This window comes from Castanea sativa, chromosome 5 (genome assembly GCF_040712315.1).
Source record: "Castanea sativa cultivar Marrone di Chiusa Pesio chromosome 5, ASM4071231v1".
Lineage (NCBI taxonomy): Eukaryota > Viridiplantae > Streptophyta > Magnoliopsida > Fagales > Fagaceae > Castanea > Castanea sativa.
This window is the reverse complement of record NC_134017.1, coordinates 66,604,236-66,625,105: the sequence shown is the minus strand read 5'-3', so window position 1 is coordinate 66,625,105 and position 20,870 is coordinate 66,604,236. Positions and strand designations below refer to the sequence as shown.

The 20,870-nt window shown below is 31.1% G+C and overlaps 1 protein-coding gene and 1 long non-coding RNA gene across 4 annotated transcripts in view; one reads left to right on the top strand and one right to left on the bottom strand.

The window, feature by feature from the left end:
- The first annotated feature begins 6,024 nt into the window (after nt 1-6,024).
- On the top strand, nt 6,025-8,309 carry LOC142633604 (uncharacterized). Its single transcript, XR_012843941.1, has 3 exons — nt 6,025-6,102; nt 6,531-6,561; nt 8,179-8,309. It is a non-coding gene; the product is annotated as an uncharacterized LOC142633604 (long non-coding RNA).
- A 9,377-nt stretch (nt 8,310-17,686) lies between these two features.
- Nucleotides 17,687-20,870, bottom strand: part of LOC142636780 (uncharacterized) — a 79,091-nt gene continuing 75,907 nt past the window's right edge. For all 3 annotated transcript variants that reach the window (XM_075811075.1, XM_075811078.1, XM_075811076.1), the window contains 2 exons: nt 19,635-20,215; nt 17,687-18,585 (listed from right to left, as the gene is read on the bottom strand). In XM_075811075.1, the coding sequence (XP_075667190.1) occupies nt 17,929-18,585; nt 19,635-20,215 (1,238 nt within the window). In that variant the 3' untranslated portion in view covers nt 17,687-17,928. The remainder of the gene's footprint in view (nt 18,586-19,634; nt 20,216-20,870) is intronic.

The window sequence follows — 20,870 nt, the reverse complement described above, 5'->3', positions numbered from 1 at the left end:
CTCCCACCATCGTTGTATGTTTGATCTGAACCTCTGTCCTCGCACGTGTACGAAGTAGTTAGTTGTTAAGGCAATCATTACTATGAAACTGAAAACTTGTTAATAAGAAGGTTGATTTTTTCTTTTGCGTTGGAATCTCTAGGTAAATGATAGGGTGTTGATCTTTTATAATGTGGATTGGATCTGAATTGTGCAATTTATATACCTAAATTTTCTAGACTCGTATGTAGAATGGATCTCAATTGTGCAATTTGTAGATCTAATTTTTTCTAAAATTTTGTATGATTACTAGTTACTACTTTAGTTTGTGTAATTTTGAGTCTCAATGAATACAGTTTTGGCCAATGAGTTCTGAAGTCAAATGGCATTTCCTTTGCTTGTTTGAAATTTTAAGACATGCTTTTTGCGCATTGAAAATGGAATGTAATATTTGGATGGTACAGTAATATAGGTACTTGGTGTACGTCAAAGGATAAAATTCGGGGTAGCTACTTTGGAAGGGTATCTACTTTGCTTAGTTTATTAATAGAAGTCTGCAAACACTACAAGCATAAAATAAAGGTTGAATTAGGTACTTTTTGTCACACAAAATGTAGAAATGAAAACTTTGTCCCGAGATTTTTGTAATGGAAGATTATTTTAGTTCTTTTCTTTGGATTTGGATTGGGTGGGGAATTGCTAGGGTATTGCACCTAGTGCAATTACTCCATCCTTACAAATTTTTTTCACAACTTTCACTTTTGTACTTTTTTTTCCCACTATTTTAATTCAATGGTTGACATTAAAAGTTGTTTTTTATTTTTTATTTTATTTTTTAACTCTCAGTCTTAGCTATTGAGAGCTATTGCATCATGTTGTACCCAAGTTATTGTACCCAATCTCACTCCCTTTTCTTTTATGAAAGAAATCTAGTACATAAATGTAGGATGGAGAATCGATTCTCTATTTGTTTCATGTTGTCAACAACACTTTAATATTCTCACTTGAGGTTTTGCCTGAGGTTTGCACCATATTTTTATCTTGTAATTGCCATCAAAGAACAATAATGTGAAAATTTTAGTGTAAGTCTGGATTGGTGAGCATCGATCATATGAAGAATTGTGGCATGGTTTTAGATTTTTGTTTTGTGGAAGCAGTCAAAGCACTCTTATGTGATAGATCTTTATGATCATTGGATGTGGGTGCATTTGTAGTAAATCGGTATCAAACTATCATTCAAGTTTGGTAATTTCCCTTTGGATTGGGTTAGGTTAACGAGTTTGGGTCCAATTTTTGCAGACTTACTTGCATATCTAGCTATTTAATATATTTTTAAGTAAAATAGAAACTCAATAAATAATGTGGTTGGCGTATTCAATTAGTTGATTAAGTAGTGAAATCACATTTTGAATTATAATGATAAGAATAAGTGATTATTAAATATAATATAATTGGGCACAAATCGATTTAAGCTTTTGGATTAAGAGAAATGCCTATATCCACAACATTTTTACAACACTTTTACAATAAATCTTAGGTGGTAAGTTGTTACTAGTTCTAATTTGAATTAGAAATTGAAATTACTTTAATGCTCACTAGTAACAATTAATAACAACTTGCCTCATAGTGTTTATTGTGAAAATATTACAAACATAGCATTTCTATTTGGGTTAAATGGTGCAATATATTTTGTGTTAAGTTTTGTATTAATCCAAAATTTCATACTAAAACTTATTATTAATTAACTATATTCTACAATGAAAAAGGTTATCATGTTTAAAAATTAGTTGTTTCGTTTTTAATATATTTTTGCAATAACTTCGTTAGGTATTTATTTAAAACATATAAAAATTAAATGAATTTATTGCATTGTCATAACAAAAATTCTCTTAAGAGGTAAAGAATAATTATATAAAGAGTTTAAAATTTTATTTCCCCCCTTTAAAATGGAGCAATCGAGAATGAAAAATATTCTTACAAGTTTTTTTTTTTTTTTTTGAGAGTTGACAAAAATTTAAAAACAAAATAAGTAGTATTCAAATTCAACATACAAAAGTTTTATAGGTAATTATGTATCTAATTGTGTTTATTTTTAAAAATACTCGAGTTTATGTACTGAGTTAAAGCTAGTTAAGGTCAAATTAAATTGAAATGAATTCATTTCTTTCTTTGGAGGATCCGCATCATTATGTGAAATATTCATCTAGCTTTGATGACATGGACTATGGACTAGAAATTAGAAACAACCACTACAACAAAAGTGGGCTATGGTGACAAAATCTAGTGAGGATAAAAAATTTCGTCACCAAATGATAATATTTAGTGAGGAAAAGAAGAATTCGTCACCAAATTTCATTATCTTCATATATTTTTCATAATTACAAAATTTCAAGGTGATCAAAGATTAATACTTATATCATCAATCAATTGTCTAGATTCAAGTTTTAGTAGTTTAAAATAATTCATAAAATATGAGTTTATAGATCAAATCGTAAATTACATCAAATTGGCATGAAAATTGGCATGCATGTTAAGACTATATAGAACATGTAATCCAATGGTTGGATTTTCAAAATATGAATTCAAAAATAGGTTATCGGGTGGTGTAACATTTTTTAGAGTTACATTAGGTGCAACTCGAACCCAACCATATATTAACTCGATGTGAATTTCAACAAATCTACCGTTAGATTACATTATCTTCACATATTTTTCATGCTTAAAAGATTTCAAGGCGATAAAATATTAATAACCATGTCATCAATCAATTTTCTAGATTAAAGTTTTAGAAGTTTAAAATAATTCATAAAATGAGTTTATAGATCAAATGATAGATTACATTTAATTGGCATGCATGTTAAGACCATAGAGAAAAATGTAATCCAACAGTTGGATTTTCAAAATATGAATTCAAAAATAAGTCATTAGGTGGTGTAACATTTTTTAAAGTCACGTCAGTAGTAACTCGAACCCAACCCTATATTTCTTAATTCGATGTGAATTTCGACAAATTTACCATTAGATTACATTATCATCATATATTTTCTATGCTTAAAAAATTTCAAGATGATAAAATATTGATAGTCATGTCATCAATCAATTGTCTAGATTCAAGTTTTAGTAGTTTAAAATAATGCATAAAAGATGAGTTTATAGATCAAATGATAAATTACATACGATTGGTATGGAAATTGGCATGCATATTAAGAACATATAGAGCATATGATCCAACGGTTGGATTTTCAAATTATGAATTAAATAATAAGTTATTGGGTGGTGTAATATTTTTTAGAGTTACGTCAGGTATAACTCAAACCCAACCCTATATTTCTTAATTCGATGTGAATTTTGACAAATCTACCGTTAGATTACATTATCTTCATATAATTTTCATGCTTAGAAAATTTCAAGGTGATCAGAGATTAATAGTCATGTCATCGATCAATTGTTTAGACTTATGTTTTAGTAGTTTAAAATAACACATAAAAGATAAGTTTATAGATCAAATGAAAAATTACATTTGATTGGCATGAAAATTGGCATGCACATTAAGGCCATATAGAACATATAATCCAATGGTCGGATTTTCAAATTATAAATTAAATAATAAATTATTTGGTGGTGTAACACTTTTTAGAGTTATGTCAGGTGTAACACGAACTCAACCATATATTTCTTAATTCGATGTGAATTTCGACAAATCTACCATTAGATTACATTATCTTCATATATTTTTTATGCTTACAAAATTTCATGGTGATCATAGATTAATAGTCATGTCATCAATCAATTGTCTAGATTCAAGTTTTAATAGTTTAAAATAATTCAAAAAATATGAGTTTATAGATCAAATGGTAAATTACATCAAATTGGCATGAAAATTGACATGAATGTTAAGACCATATAGAACATGTAATCCAACGGTTGAATTTTCAAAATATGAATTCAAAAATAAGTTATTCGGTGGTGGAACATTTTTTAGAGTTACGTCAGGTGTAATTGAACCCAACCATATATTTCTTAATTCGATGTGAATTTTGACAATTCTACCGTTAGATTACATTATCTTCATATATTGTCCATGCTTACAAAATTTCAAGGTGATCAAAGATTAATAGCCATGTCATCAATCAATTGTTTAGATTCAAGTTTTAGTTGTTTAAAATAATGCATAAAATATGAGTTTATAGATCAAATGGTAAATTACATCTGATTGGCATGAAAATTGGCATGCATATTAAGGCCATATATAAAATGTAATCCAACGGTTGGATTTGAAAATTATAAATTAAATAATAAATTATTTGGTGGTGTAACATTTTTTAGAGTTATGTCAGGTATAACTTGAACTCAACCCTATATTTCTTAATTCGATGTGAATTTTGACAAATCTACCGTTAGATTACATTATCTTCATATATTTTTCATGCTTACAAAATTTCAAGATGATCACAGATTAATAGTCATGTCATCAATCAATTGTCTAGATTCAAGTTTTAGTAGTTTAAAATAATTCAAAAAATATGAGTTTATAGATCAAATGGTAAATTACATCAAATTGGCATGAAAATTGACATGCATGTTAAGACCATATAGAACATGTAATCCAACGGTTGGATTTTCAAAATATGAATTCAAAAATAAGTTATTCGGTGGTGGAACATTTTTTAGAGTTACGTCAGGTGTAATTGAACCCAACCATATATTTCTTAATTTGATGTGAATTTTGACAATTCTACCATTAGATTACATTATCTTCATATATTGTCTATGCTTACAAAATTTCAAGGTGATCAAAGATCAATAGCCATGTCATCAATCAATTGTTTAGATTCAAGTTTTAGTAGTTTAAAATAATTCAAAAAATATGAGTTTATAGATCAAATGGTAAATTACATCAAATTGGCATGAAAATTGACATGCATGTTAAGACCATATAGAACATGTAATCCAACGGTTGGATTTTCAAAATATGAATTCAAAAAATAAGTTATTCGGTGGTGGAACATTTTTTAGAGTTACGTCAGGTGTAACTCGAACCCAACCCTATATTCCTAATTCATTGTGAATTTTGATGAGTCTACCGTTAGATTACATTATTTTCAAATATTTTTCATGCTTACAAAATTTCAAGGTAATCAAAGATTAATAGGTATGTCATCAATCAATTATTTGAATTCAAGTTTTTGTAGTTTGAAATAACACATAAAAGATGAGTTACAGATAAAATGGTAAATTACATTCGATTGGCATGAAAATTGGCATGCATATTAAGAACATATAGAACATGTTATCCAACGGTTGGATTTTCAAAATATGCATTAAATAATAATTTATTTGGTGGTGTAACATTTTTTAGAGTTAGATCAGTTGTAACTTGAACCCAACTTTATACTTTTTAATTCAATGTGAATTTTTAAAAATTTACCGTTAGATTATATTATCTTCATATATTTTTCACACTTAGAAAATTTCAAAGTGATTAAGGATTAATAGGCATGTCATCAAGTAATTAATTTTTCTTGAAATGGACAATCACTTGTATAATTGTAATCATAAAAATAAAAAGAATATTTTATATATAATGAATTAATTAATGCTATATAAAAATTAAGTAATTTTTTAAGTTTATTCACTTAATTAATTAAAATTACTATTTTTTTCTAACCATAATTATCACAAAAAGGAAAAGGAAAATAAAAAAAAATTCACATGACTTTTAACATAGAGTAGTATAATATAGTATATAATAATGCTTTTGAGGACAAAGAAGTTGTAATTGTACAATCTACAATGTACAGACCTTAAACTATGTCAAGTAAAACAAAAGCCCTTTCTAAAATAAATAAATAAATAAATAAATAAATAAAACAAATGCTAAAAGTAAAGTCATAGCATGTGGTTCTCGTTTATTCTAAATTAATAACTAAAAAAAAAGGGTGTGGCTCTCATTATTTCGTTGTGTATAGAGCACATAGGTTTTAAAGGTTCAGTTGTTTTGTAACTTTTGATTTGTTTGTCTCTCTCCGTATTTCTGTAGCAGAAGCTCATTTCAAGAAACTCAAGCAATACTGTGGTCATGCTTCGTCGTGGTCTCTTCTCTTCCAAATTCAAATAGAATTGGTATTTTCACAATATTTTTATAACAAATCTTAAGTGGTGGGTTGTTATTGGTTGTTATTGTTAGGGCAAAAAAGTAATTTTAGTGTTACATTAAAATTTAAACTAATAACAATTAACCACTTATAATTTGTTGTAAAATTATGATAAAAATATTGTGGAGATGACATCTCTCAAATTTTTTTATTTCTTTTTGCGCGGTGCCAAATTTTCAGGTGCGTTCTAAAATTTTTTTTCTTTATTTTTTATTTGTGTAAACAAAACACTGATACTCTCTTTCTCCTCCCACATACCAATTTTTATATCTTGTACCCGGCATATATGCCGGGTGTGAGACACAGGGGCGGGCCCCACAGTGTGTGGGGCCCGCCCCTGTGTGAGACACCCGGCATATATGCCGGGTGCAGGATATACCACCTCCCCACATACAGACCCACGCCTCTCAGCCTCCCAAAAAAACCGGTAAGCTCTCTCTCTCATCGATCCTCTCTCTCAGATATGTGATTTTTGTTGGTGGTTGGAAGTGCTGCATTAGATCTTTCAAACTGGGTAACTGTTTTTGTTACTTTGATCATAAGTAGAAATTAATTGGATATTCTGGAATGGATCTGGGTATTTTAAGTTTTTGTTGTTGGCCTTGAAAAATTTAACAAATAAAGCATAAATATTGGGGATTTGCCACTTTTTCGTTGTTTGAATTTTGATGTAGAATCATAGACTGCCTTCTTCTAGGTTAGTCTTTAGTCAAACATTTATGTCAATGAATAGTATAGTAGTATATTCTTTTATTCGTAAGCTTTTTTGGTAACTTGAATGCTTCTAGTTTGTACCACATAGCACTTGTGCATTTTCTTTTAGGAAAATGGGGGTAATTGATGCAATTTTTAGTAACTGGATTTGGGTTTAATGATTTTTATTCATTTCAATCTATCGTTTGTGATGATGGCTAATGGATCCCTTTGCTCATTTAGAATCTGCTAGTGTGTCGTGCTAGTAAATGAGCATGGGGCATATGAAACTTGTACATGAAGAGAATTATTGTCAAAATGCTTGGAGGTTTTGAGGAGTGTGAACGAACTATTATAGATCTAAAACTGTTGTTGGTTAGTTATTTGCTTATTGTGATGGCTGCGATTTTTGTTTATGGCAGTGACTGTGTTTTTTGTGTTAACGGTGGTGACTATGTTTTTTGTTTAATGGTGGTGGTGGGTTTTTTGTTTATGGTGATGATTGAATTTTTTGTTTAATGTTGGTGATGGGTTTTTTGTTTATGGCAGTGGCTGATTTTTTGTGTTAATGATGGTGGCTATGTTTTTTGTTTAATGGTGGTGGTGGGTTTTTTGTTTATGGTAGTGACTGGATTTTTGTGTTAATGGCGGTGATTGTGCTTTCTGTTTAATGGTGGTGGTTGGGTTTTCTGTTTATGGTAGTGGCTGGGTTTTTGTGTTAATAGTGGTGGCTTTGTTTTTTTTTTTATTTTTAAATAGTGGTGGTGGGTTTTTTGTTTATGGTGGTGGTTGAGTTTTTTGTTTATTGTGATGGCTGGGTTTTTTGTTTATGGTAGTGGCTGGGTTTTTGTGTTAATGGTGGTGGCTGAGTTTTTTGTTTAATGGTGGTAGTGAGTTTTTTGTTTATGGTGGTGGTTGTGGTTTTTGTTTAATGGTGGTGGCTAGTATTTTTTTTTTTTTAATAGTGTTGGCTAGATTTTTTATTTGTTGTGGTGATTGGGTTTGTGTTTATGATGGTGGCTGGATTTTTGTTTTGGATTTCTTTTTATTTGTTTTGTTTTAAATTGGGATTTTTCTGCATTCTTTATGATTTCTCCATGGTTTGTAATGTGGGTTGGGTTTTTATTTGATGAGAATGTTGTGGGTCTTCTTTCTTTGATAGTTTGGCTTCATATGATGTTGCATTATGATTATTTTGTCTAGTTTGTTATTGGGTATTCTGTGGACATTTTTTGCATTGTCTTACTAATAATAATCTTTTTTTTTTTTTTTTTGTTATAGTACATCTTATCAGGGATATAGGTTTGCAGTCTAGTTTGCTATTGATGTATTTTCCTTTATGCTTGTGCAGATATGAGATTGGTGGCAAAAAGATAGCTTTTGTGGGACTACTTGAACTCAAATAATTTTCTGTAAAGTTTGGAAGCTAAGACATCATTTGTATATAAATGGTTGTAATTATTTTGTGAACATCTTTATTGCTTTTTTAGATTTTATGGATGTTTTTTTTTATGGATTTGATTAGAAATGAATGAATTTTTTTTTTATATGGATTTGGTTAAAAATGAATAGGTTAATGTAATGACAAGTAAATGTAAAGAATATTAATAAAAAAGTAAAATTGGTGACGATAATTTTCGTCGCCATATCTGACTATAAACATAAATTGGTGATGAAATAATTCGTCACCCGATCTATTGAAAATAAAAATAAAAAAAAACAATTGGTGATGCAAAACTTCGTCACCTAATCTATTGAAATTGGGAAAAAAAATACATTTGGTGACGAAATATTCCGTCACTAAAAATAAGGTTTGGTGACGAAAATATTAGGTGACGAAAAGCTTTCGTCACCTATCATTTTTTATTGGTGACGAAAAAATTTCGTCACCTATCATTTTTTTATTGGTGACGAAACATTTTCGTCACCAATACATTTTGTGATGGAGCTTAGGTGACGAATGTTGTTTCGTCACCATACGTATTCAGTGACGAAATAAGGACATATTATGACGAAATGTTTCGTCACCATAGTCCGCTTTTGTTGTAGTGAACCAAAGAGAATTCACATCAGCTCGTGAAAAAATTCCATCTATTTTAGTATAAAAACTTACTTTTTCAATTTTACATAATTACTTTTCAAAATATCTCACATTAGATTATCTATTTTACATAATAGTACATTAAAATTTTGAATATTAATTATTTTTTTAAAATTGTTTCTTTCTCTTTACATACAATAACTATCATTCGCTCTCTTTCTTTAATCTTGGGATACATAAAGAAAGAATAAAAAATTATATGCAAGGTGAATTGTGTCAGTGTAAATTTACACAATTACTGTAGCAATTTTGCAAACTTACACATTTTTAACTTAACTAAGATAGGTGATTTTAGAAATTAAATATGTAAAATTGATATTTTTTTTCTATTTTGCATTGATTATTGATTAATGCAAATGCCCTTATGTACCAAGCAATATTCAAAATTACTTAAAGTTAGATTAAAACCAAGATTTTTATTTAAAAATATAATAATATTGATTAAAATATTAATAAAACTCTTTTTTAATTTTTTTTTTTGAAAATTTTTGTATTTAGTTTTAGTTAAAGTACTATTCTAAATTTCTTGAAAATTTTTAATTGAGTTTTCCTAGAGTACATTATGTTTGTAATTTTATGCATTTCTTTATAAATAGTTATTTGGAGCAAGACGAGTGTAGATTTGTGTTAAAGAAAGAACAAGTAGTTAATACAAGTTACAACTACAACTTAACTTTGATTACATAATACATGGTGAGTATGACTCATGGTTTTAAAAACCGGATTGGACTGGCCAGTTCAATTAGGAACTGAATACCAGTCTAGTCCGGTAAAACCAGAAAAAATCGGGAACCGGAGGCAAATTCAGTTTTGCCTCCAGTCCGATTTTTAAAACAGTGGTATTCCTACACTAACATGACATGTATGACTATACTAGTGATACCCTAATTGAGTTACTTGTGTGATTAGTAAATATTTGGAGCAAATTCCTTCTATACATACTTCGTGAAAATTTTTTATGATCACGACCATTATCCGTATCATCATCATCATCATCATCATCATCGCTGTCTTCATCCTCCATCTGGCTCGGAAGACTTGCAATAATGACACGCTTACATTAATTATTATTTTTGTATTATGTTTGTTCTAATGTTCTAAAGCATACTAAGAATATATGATTAAATGGAGTCGCACATAAAAATATTTCTGCAGTCAAAGAACATGTAATGAAAATATTGGACGACGACATACAATAACAGAGGATTTTCTTCAGAATGCCAATGTGGAATGAACTCCGGAAAGCAGATGGCATTTTCGCTAGCAGGTGAAGACACGTCAGATTATTTGTTTCCAAACCTTTTGCAAGTTCCTTGTCTTTTCCTAGTAACCATATAGCGTTATCTGCATATTTCAAGATAGAGCAAAGTTATTTGATTTTTTTTTTCTTGAAAAAAACGATAAAGCTTGGTATCTATGCAGCAATAAATTTTGTACATATTAAAGTTTATACATTTAGTAGAAAGTAATTGGAAACAGTACGAATGATAATATGTATATGAGAGAGTAAGAGAGAGACCAAAGTGTTGGCCAATGACAGCAATATGGAGAATAGACACTGGGTCATTTCTGCGAAAGTGATAACTTAAATTTGAATTCCCAATTTTTTTAGCAAGAAATTTGGCCATTTTTGTCTTTCCGAGGGCAGCGGCCCTATATAGAGGGGTTTCACCAAGTTGGTTTCGTTCCTCGAGTAGCTCTTTTAGTCTGCTGCTTCCACAGACTTCGTCTGCACCAGAAGCCGCCTGGAGTTTCTTAACCAAGAATTTTGCTGTGTCAACTCTGTCAGTCATGGCCACCTCGTGAAAAGTATTATTACCGTGTTTGTTCGTCTTGTTTAAGGCTTCGAACAAACTAGAGGATGAGGGTGGTAGTAGCTGAACCAAATGTTGAAGCAGTTCCTTTTCTCCACTGTATGCTGCAATATGAAACGCAGTGTCCTTATCAATTGTCAGAGGAGAACGGAGGTGCTCGGGATTATTGTCGAAGAAACATTTCATGGCGTCCCAGTCTTTCCCTCAAGGCAGCCAAATAGGGCTTCTTTAGCCCTGCAAACCTTTCCTCTTTCCCATTCTCTAAATCTCTCGCCATCTCTCTCTCTCTTAATTAGCTGCGTGGATTAGTTGGGTCTCATATCATCATTGTGACTATGCTCTGTTTTATAGCCTGCTAGCAATTATCATTCTTCTAAGAGACTCTGAAAGAGTATCTACATTTTTTTTGGCTGGAATGGTATCTACTTTGCTTAGTTTATTAATAAAAGTCCGCAAACACTACAAGAATTATATAAAGCCAAGATGATACACTTTTTCACAAAAACAAGTACAATTGTAGCCCTTGTTCGGGAAATCAATTATCATTCTTCCAAGAGACTGTGAAAGACTATCTACTTTTGTTTTTATACTGGAATGGTATCTACTTTGCTTAGTTTATTAGTAAAAGTCCGCAAACACTGCAAGAATAATATAAAGCCTAGAACGATACACTGTCACAAAAAAATGTACAATTGTAACCTTTGTTCGGGGATTTTTGTAATGAAAGACTGTTACAATTCTTTCTTGTAATGAAAGAAATGTACTATGTACCTAAATCTAGGATCGCTTTGCAAGTTGGTACATGTTGTCAATAAAACTTTAATATTCGTACTTGAGTCTTTGCATGAAGTTTGCACCATATTTTTATCTTGCAAATGTCATCGATTACAATAATATGAAATTTTAGTGCAAGTCTGGACTGATGAGCATCATAGTAAAGAATTGTGCTATGGTATTGGATTTTTGTTTTGTTAAAGCACTCTTATGTAATAGATCTCCATGATACTGGGATGTGGGTGCATCCGTTGTAAATCGTTATCAAACTAAGATTCAATAAAACCCATTGTTGGAAGTTATAAAATAGGGAAGATATCTTTTTTTTTTTTTTTTTTTTTTTTTTTGAGAAATAGGGAAGAGGTCATGTGTTAATTACTCTACCAACAATGAGTTCCAGTTAGCTCAACTAGTAAAGTCTTTGATGGTTGTATAAGAGATCTGGTTTTCAATCTCTGCTTACATCAAAAACTGATTGGTGTCTTGGTCTAATGATAAAGAGTTATCATCAGTAGCGGACGCCATAGGTTGAAATTCTCTAAAAAAAAAAAAAAAATTTACTCAGCTAACAAAAAAAATGGGGAAAATTACACTTTGTCCACCTGTGATTTGCTTAGAAAAACACTTTGCCTATCTGTGGTTTAAAAATTGACACTTTACCCACCCGAAGTTAGCTCCGTTTATCTCCTGTTACCCATCTTTGTTAAAAACAGAGGTAAAATTTTATTTTATTACCCTTTTATGTCTTTTTTCTCTCAAAACATAAAAAACTAAAAAACCAAGGGAGAAGAAGATCTAAAAGCTAGGTTTTGTAAAAATTAAAACCTAACTTTTACATCTTCTTTTCATGTATCAACTATTAAATCTAAAAGCAATGCACTTTACCCACTTGAACTTTCTATTGAATTTTCTCTAATTCACAGAATAGGTTAAGGTTAAGATGGAAGTAAAGTGTTAAAATAGAAGATCCAAGGCAATAGCGCTGCATAGCTTCTGCAGTTGCTAAGGCAGCCACATTCTTTCTGCATTCACAGCTGTCTAAATATCACTAAAATGCAACAACATGTATTCTCCATGCCTCGGGCTACCAAAGCATGTATTCAGTAAAAAGAAACAATAAAGAAATGCGAATATGTGGATGCTGATCCCATATGCATCAACATATGGGCCTAAACAACAACATATTGCGCATATGGATGGCTTTATTAAAGATGTAATTAAACGTATAATATTCCAACATAAGCAAGACGGTAAACTAGCTTAAACTCTAGCAAAATAAACAAAAATGGATGGCTTAGTCCAAATTTTGAATTTATCCAAATTAAAACAACTGCAATTCAATTGTTAGGCTGGACGTCATTAAAGCACCCAAAAAAAAGAAAAAGAAAACAGATAAATAATGTGATTGCTCCCATAATTTTGTAGGAAAGGGAGTCAACTATGCTCAAAATTTTATGAGTACAATCAGAAAGAACATAAATTCCCAGTACTTAAGTACCCGAGAAAAGAATCAAGCCTTATCTAGGGGACTCGACTAACTTGCATAGGAGTTGCAATAAACTAAGTAGCTCTTTAGATCAATATTGCACCTAACAATAGGTTAAATTTACCACTGAAATATGTGAACATAATAAAGTTTTGATAAAAAATTGATACATGAAAAAGAAGATGTAAAAGTTAGGTTTTAATTTTTATAAAACCTAGCTTTTAGATTTTCTTTTTCCTTGATTTTTTAGTTTTTTATGTTTTCAGAGGAAAGAGACATAAAAGGGTAACAAAAATACAAATTTACCCATGTTTTTAACAGAAGTGGATAACGGGAGACAAACGGAGCTAACCACAGGCGGGTGAAGTGCCAATTTTTAAACTACAGGTAGGCAAAGTGTTTTTTGAGAAAACCACAGGTGGGTAAAGTGTAATTTCCCAAAAAAAGGGTTCATTTGTCAAAACTTATATTATTCTAAGTATGCACTTGACATTTGATTATAAATTAAGTATTCTTAGAAAATATATTGGTGTTTTTTATGGGACCCACCTCATATTTACAAGACTTGTTAAACAAGTTCCATTTGGGTCAAGTTAATTGGGTTCGAGTAAAAAATGGGATTTCCTAAATGGGTTGTGAATGGATTAGATCAATTAGATTATTGGCAAACTTGTATTTTTAAACATGCAATAAAAAAAGATAGAAGATAAAATGATAAAAATAAAATAATAACAATTAAGATGATGATCAAATTATTTGTGTCCTACTTTCAATACAATTAAGAATATAAAAAAATTAAAAAATTCATAAATTCTATATTTTACACAATTCATAATTCACTAATGATATCATCGCCATAACATAAAAGAAAAATACTAAATGTCATGGATCATATTTTTTTTAGTATAATATATTGTCACCATAAATTATAAATGTTGTGGATCAATGCTAAAAGTTGAATTAGAGTTCGTTTGGATACAGCTAAAAATTGAAAACTGAAAATTGAAACTGAAAAACACTATAGCAAAATAATTTTTTAAGGGGTGAAAAACACTGTTCACGCCTAAAATTATTGTTCATTGACCTAAATTCACTGTTCATGGACAATGAACAGTGATCGTGCGCATCCCAGCAAAAAAAAAAAAAAGGGCTGAAATGCAGACATGTGCGTTTCAGCCCAATTCAAACCCTCTCTTAGAAGCGATTGTACGTAAATGATTGAATTAATTTTTGGTCAAAGTTAGAGAGTGCAATTTGCATTTTTCAATTTTTTAAAAATTTTCTCTCTTTCTTGCGAACCTTTTTTTTTTCTTTTTTTTTCTTTTTTCCTTCCTCCTCTGCCTCCATCTCCATTCATCACTCTCAAAACCTAAGCCTAGCTTCCACTCCTCTAGTGGCATTGATCGTTGCTCCAACCACTATGCAGTGTGTTTAAGGTTCCAAAGAATCTTTTCCTCGATGGTCACCAACCCTAAACCTAGCTCCCACCATCGCTGTATGTTTGATATGAACCTCTGTCCTCGAACGTGTAAAAAGTAGTTAGTTGTTAAGGCAATCATTACTATGAAACTGAAAACTTGTTAATAAGAAGGTTGATTTTTTTCATTTACGTGGGAATCTCTAGGTAAATGATAGGGTGTTGATCTTTTATAATGTGGATTGGATCTGAATTGTGCAATCTATAGACCTAAATTTTCTAGACTCGTATGTAGAATGGATCTCTATTGTGCAATTTGTAGATATAATTTTTCTAAACTTTTGTATGATTACTAGTTACTACTTTAGTTTGTGTAATTTTGAGTCTCAATGAATACAGTTTTGGCCAATGAGCTCTGAAGTAAAATGGCATTTCCTTTGCTTGTTTGAAATTTTAAGACATGCCTTTTGCGCATTGAAAATGGAATGTAATATTTGTATGGTACAGTAATATAGGTACTTGGTGTTAGAGGATAAAATTCGGGGTAGCTACTTTGGAAGGGTATCTACTTTGCTTAGTTTATTAATAGAATTCCGCAAACACTACAAGCATAAAATAAAGGTTGAATTAGATACTCTTTTTCACACAAAATGTAGAAATGAAAACTTTGTCCCGAGATTTTTGTAATGGAAGATTAATATAGTTCTTTTCTTTGGACTTGGTGTTAAAGGATAAAATTCGGGGTAGCTACTTTGGAAGGGTATCTTCTTTGCTTAGTTGCCACATCTTTAAAAGGAAAGAAAATAAATTTTCCTTCTTGTTAATTATTAGCTCTATTTTGAACACCCTAAAAGAAGTGTATTTTAGGAAATTTGACTTAAAAATGATTTAACTACACTTTCTTTTTATACTCTACTAAATTGTGGATGCATATTTAGAATTCTATTCTTAAATGATCACTAAACTAATGAATATCAATACTTATTACATTCCAACTTAATGTATTCCTTGTAATACTTATTCCTATTCCCATATAATAATTATTACAGTGTACCAAATGTATCCTTAAAGTAACTTTAGAAAAAAAATTTCTCATACAAAATTAGAGGAACTGCTGCCAGTGGCCATGAGGACCATGCAGTCAACAGGTCCTTTGAAAAGGATGGAGCCGTGGAGGAGGTGGTAAGATTAGGAATTAAAGAAAGAAGTTGTGGAATTTTGGAAAATGATTTTCAGCGGTAAGTTGTTATTAGTGGGGCAAAAAAGTAAATTTAGTAGTAGGATAAAAATAGAACCAATAACAACTAATCACTTATGATTTTTTTTTGAGAAATTAATTACTTATGATTTGTTGTGAAAATGTTGTGAAGATATTGTGGATGTAGTACTTCTCAAAAAACAATGTGTAGTGGAGGGAAAAAAGTCATTAAGAATATTTATGACATGATAATTAAGGAGTGCCTTTTTCACCTTTAGATATTGCCTTTTAAAATAGATATAACTCTTATAAAATTATATGTATCGTATGTGATTTGAACCAATCTCATATATTGAGAGTTAGGTTCAAGTTATGTCTAATTATTTAACTATAAGTTAAGTATTACAAATGATTGTTGCGCAAAATAGTTTTGACAAAGTTTAAAGTCAAAGCATTATAAGGTTGTTTTAAAATGCTCCTATTTTAAAGTCAAAGCATAATGAGTTGTGGGGGGTTGGCCCCTGGCTATTTTAAAATGCTACTTCCCTCTCCATTTTATTAAAATATAAGTGTCATTAGAGCATCAGCAGTGAGCTTGCAATATGCCAAATGTAAGGTACATTTGGCATTCAAGCCCAAAACACACCCAGCAACTGGAAGTCTAAAACTGAGAAAGACCAATTTTTTTTGGCATAGCGCTATAGTACCATCTTAAGTGCTACAGTACCATCTTAAAGGTGAGATGGTACTGTAGCGCTATGCCAAAACACAATAGTATATTTCAATCCGTTCAAGCCCCTCCCCCTCTCTCTCTCTCTCTCTCTCTCTCTCTCTCTCTCTCTATAGTACCGGGTTTTTGCTCTCTCGTCCCCTCTCTCTCTCGCCATTGTCAAGCTTCTCTCTTTATCTCCGAATCACCAAGCCTCTCTCTTTCTCTCCGAATCACTAAGCCATTGTCACCAAGCCTCTGCTAAATGCCAATTCACTCTCACCCATCTCCAAATCCCTTTACCGATTCACTCATCTCATAAACCCAACATACTAGATACCCATTTAACTTTTCACTCCATAACTCTCTCTTCAAATCGAGATTCTCAAGGGTTCTCAACGGTTTGTGGGTTTGGATTAAGATTTTGTTTGCAAAATCTGAAAACAAAGCTCCATCGGTCTCTCAAGTCAAATTAAAATCAAAATCAAAGCAATTTACTAGGTGGGTTTTGGTCAATGTATTTGATTTTTTGTGTTTGTGTTTCTTTTCTCTTTCTGCAAGAAAAAGGGGATTCAGCTTGTGTTTGTGTTTGGGTTTTGATCAAAGAATTGTTGTTGATGTTTGCAGTGGTGGGATTCAGCTTCATCACGAGGGGTTTTCGCTCTCTGTCGGATTAGCATCTTCAGAAAGTTTGCTCAGGTTCAACTTCAACTACCAAAGTCCCAATTTTATTAGATAATCGGTGTTCTTGTTTACTGATTTTTTCTTCAACAAATTAACATGTATGAAAAGGTTCTATCAATGGTTTTTGTTGTGTTCAACTCTATGGTTTTATTTGATTTCCATTTGTACATGTTGGCTATGTATGGGCTGTGTTTGCAAAATTATTATGCAGAGTAAATTTTGAGTTATATTTGTTGTGTATTCTATTAATATTAGGCTATGTAAAGGGCTAGTATTTCTGTAACAAAAAATTACAGTAGTATATATAGTCGAAATAGATTGATTAGGAGCTGTCAACATATATTGTTTTGATTAGGAGCTGTCAACATATATTGTAGGATGTTGCTAATACGTGAGAAGCTGCCACAGATACAAATAAGAATTGATTTGAGTTTTCAGCATACTTATAATATGTGAAGGCTTCAAACTCTTGTAGATTTGGTTAAGTTTGTATTTCTAATTGTAGTAATCACTTATCACAAAATACTTGAACTTTTGGACTGAAGGCTCTGAACTCTTGTAGGTTAGGTTTGTATTTCTAATTATATAAACAAAACAACAAGTTAACCATAGGGGCAAAATTGATTGTAATTAAATCAAAAATAAAAAGGACCAAATTGATTACTACAAAAATATAGAAATAAAAATAATAATTTGAGGTTTTTTTTTCTTGGTTTCGCTACTGTAAATGAAGTTTCTTTATCACTAATCAAAGCACACACTGTGAAGAGAAATATCTAACTTCTCGTTTTCTTATTACATATAGATTAATGTCAATACAGTGGTAAATTAAGAATTATGATAACAGGTCTTTGACATTTGGTGCATGATGGGAACAAAATGAACACCGCCATATAGTCAAAATCCAAAAGCCTATTCTCATGAGAGTTTATTGAGCTTCTTGGTCCTCAAGTAAGGAGGAAGGAATTTTTGGGGATATACCTCCTCTATCTTCTTGGTAATGGTGTGCAATAATTTGTTGAATGCAGCATACAACGGGAACTGCATAAGCGCAAACATAGAGACAGGAAAAAATGCAGTAGTATAAATCAGAGTTTGAGTCCAAGCTTTCTTTTGAAAATGGAGTAGGAGAAAAATAGTTGCAGCAAAAGAAAGCATGGTCGTTGTCACGGAGAAGAAGAGCAATGTGAAGCCTATTAATAGCTTCCGAGGGAGAGATATGTAGAAATTTTCATACTGAAATGGAGACGAGAGGATGGAGAGGAACATGACAACAGAAGTCAGGGAGCATGCAAGGGAAACAACATCCATGACGGTGAAGAGGACGAAGAATGGAGAGTCGATGAAATTAGGACGGCCTGAAGCGTCGTTACCTCCAGGGACGGTGTAGGCAGCAGCGAAAACTACAGTGGCAACAAGGACAGAAACTGTAGAGCACGATTGAGAGGTCTCCTTTATCCACTTTTGCGCCTGGTGGAGAAGGTCAGCATGTGTATCTTGAAATAACTCGTCTGCAGTCTTACCCTTAAAGTTACGGTGCATGATATAATGGGTGGGAATGATATCCCGCACATGCTGCGTGGAGACAATTAGTCAACAAAAATGAGCTTCATTTTACACTACCGGACTAGCATCATATATATACAACTCTAATAAAATTTTAATAATGAAAATCAAAACGACTAGAATTTATTTGGTACTAATACAATTTCAACAAAAAACAAATAAAATTAATCTTTATTATCTAATTTTATTTTTCATAATTTTCAAATAGTTTTCTAAGTTAAAAAAATACACAAACAAGTGATTTTTGTGTAACCAGATAGCATCATGGCACCCAAAACTCAAGTTTAACATGTTTGATGTTCACAAAAAGTCAAAATTCATAATTAAGACACATGCACACAAGGTTTCACTGTATAATCAGTAATCACATGAACAGATTAAGTGACCAATTTGTTTCTATAGTGTTCCTTGGACCAATTTTTTTATTTTTGATACCAATTTTGCATATAAATAAAATTTGGAGACCCTTCTTTTAATTGTTAGCTCCACCATCACCCGAAAATTTCAAATTACTAATAGTTTGTTTACAAATTGACATCATTTTTTGAAGTGGTTAACGTCTTAAAAATGGATGAACCACTTAAGTTTAACCTATTTAGGTATTTTTTTAACTTAAAAAAAAAGTTAAAGAAAGGGGCCATAAGTATGGGCTAACAACTCATTTTCATTTTTTAGATGTATTTGGGTCAATTTAATTTTTTTAAGGAAATTAGGTGATACTTTTGAAAATCTTAATCCTAAAATTGTAAATATATTTAATAGAAGAAAATGTAATTAAAGATGTGTTTCTCGACTTTTATATATATATATATATATATATATATATATATATATATATATATATATTTGTCTTAAAAAGATACTTTGATTTTTATAGTCTAGGACATGTTGAAAAGAAAAGTTTTTCATTTAGCATTGCGATTATTATGTTTCTATTATTTTATATCTTATATAATAAAACATATATTACTAATAGAGTACGTTGTAGAAAAATTGATTTTGTTCAAATCATGTCTTTTCCAATTATCCAAAATTAATACTCGATAGAGCTAGCTTACCTCAAGCCAACTCAATTCCTCTTGCAATTGGAAAGCAGGACCTGCAGCTTGTTCTTTTGACTCTCTTCCAAAATATTTCTTCCCATTTGCAACATGATGCAATAGGGTGTTGCCATTCTTATCAATCCGTGAAGCCAATCTACATTTCATTATCACTTCCATCTTCTCTACCCGATGAAATATATCCCACTGACGGTGGCCAATGGCCACATGCAATATGTTTTCCTCATCGATACTGATGTACTCAATTACCTGTGGATACGATTCAATCATCTTGTCAAATATTTCTAATATGCCATTGCTGGCTGCTTCAAGCAATGGGTTTTCGTAAGATTTCTGATCAATTCTTTCACTGGGTTGTCCCTTGGATGTGCCTTCTCCTCCCACTTCCTTTGTACCAGATGTTTGACCTTGTTTGTCAGAGGTGTCTACTTTCACTAAGGAAATCGTCTTGTCATCATTATATAATTCACGAGGAATTTCCTTCCACGTATCATCTGCCTCTACTAGCGACTCGGTGAGTTTTGAAGCTGATGAATGCATTCTCTTCATCTTCCAGAGTTTATCGATATCCGGCCATCCTATACAATATACATGATGTATCATATATTCATGAGAGAGAGAGGCCACAATGTTTCTTGACCAAAATAACATCAACTAAATTTTTTATAAATTTTTAAATAGTATCTCTTGTAACAAGTAGACCAAATTATCCATATAATAATTCAACATGTAGATATCACCATGTGAAAGATTGATGAGATTAATTTTGTTTTGATATAGGAGTATAAAATTGAATTATATACCATAAACTTATTGAGTTGTTACATGATTGATTTGATACGCTTTCATACATATTTTCTTTTTCTTTCATACATATTTTACATTCTTAAATACTACTTTATCTATTTTACCAACCCAATTAACAATACATCCAACATTTTAGTTTTTACAAATACAACCTAATAAAATAATATTAAATACCCCATCAACTCATTCTCTCTCTTTCTCTTCTATCTCTCTTTCTTCTTTTTTGTACTTTTATATTTATTTTTATGTTTAGCAACTATGAATAGTAGGTTGTATATATACAACCTTACTATTCATGATTGCTAAAAATTTTTAGCAACTCGCCCCTAGATGATGCTCAATTTGAGCGGGTGGGTTGCTAAAATAGCAACTTGGGGGGTTTTACACCCCCTCAATGCTAATGCTCACGAAGAGTACCAATCAGCA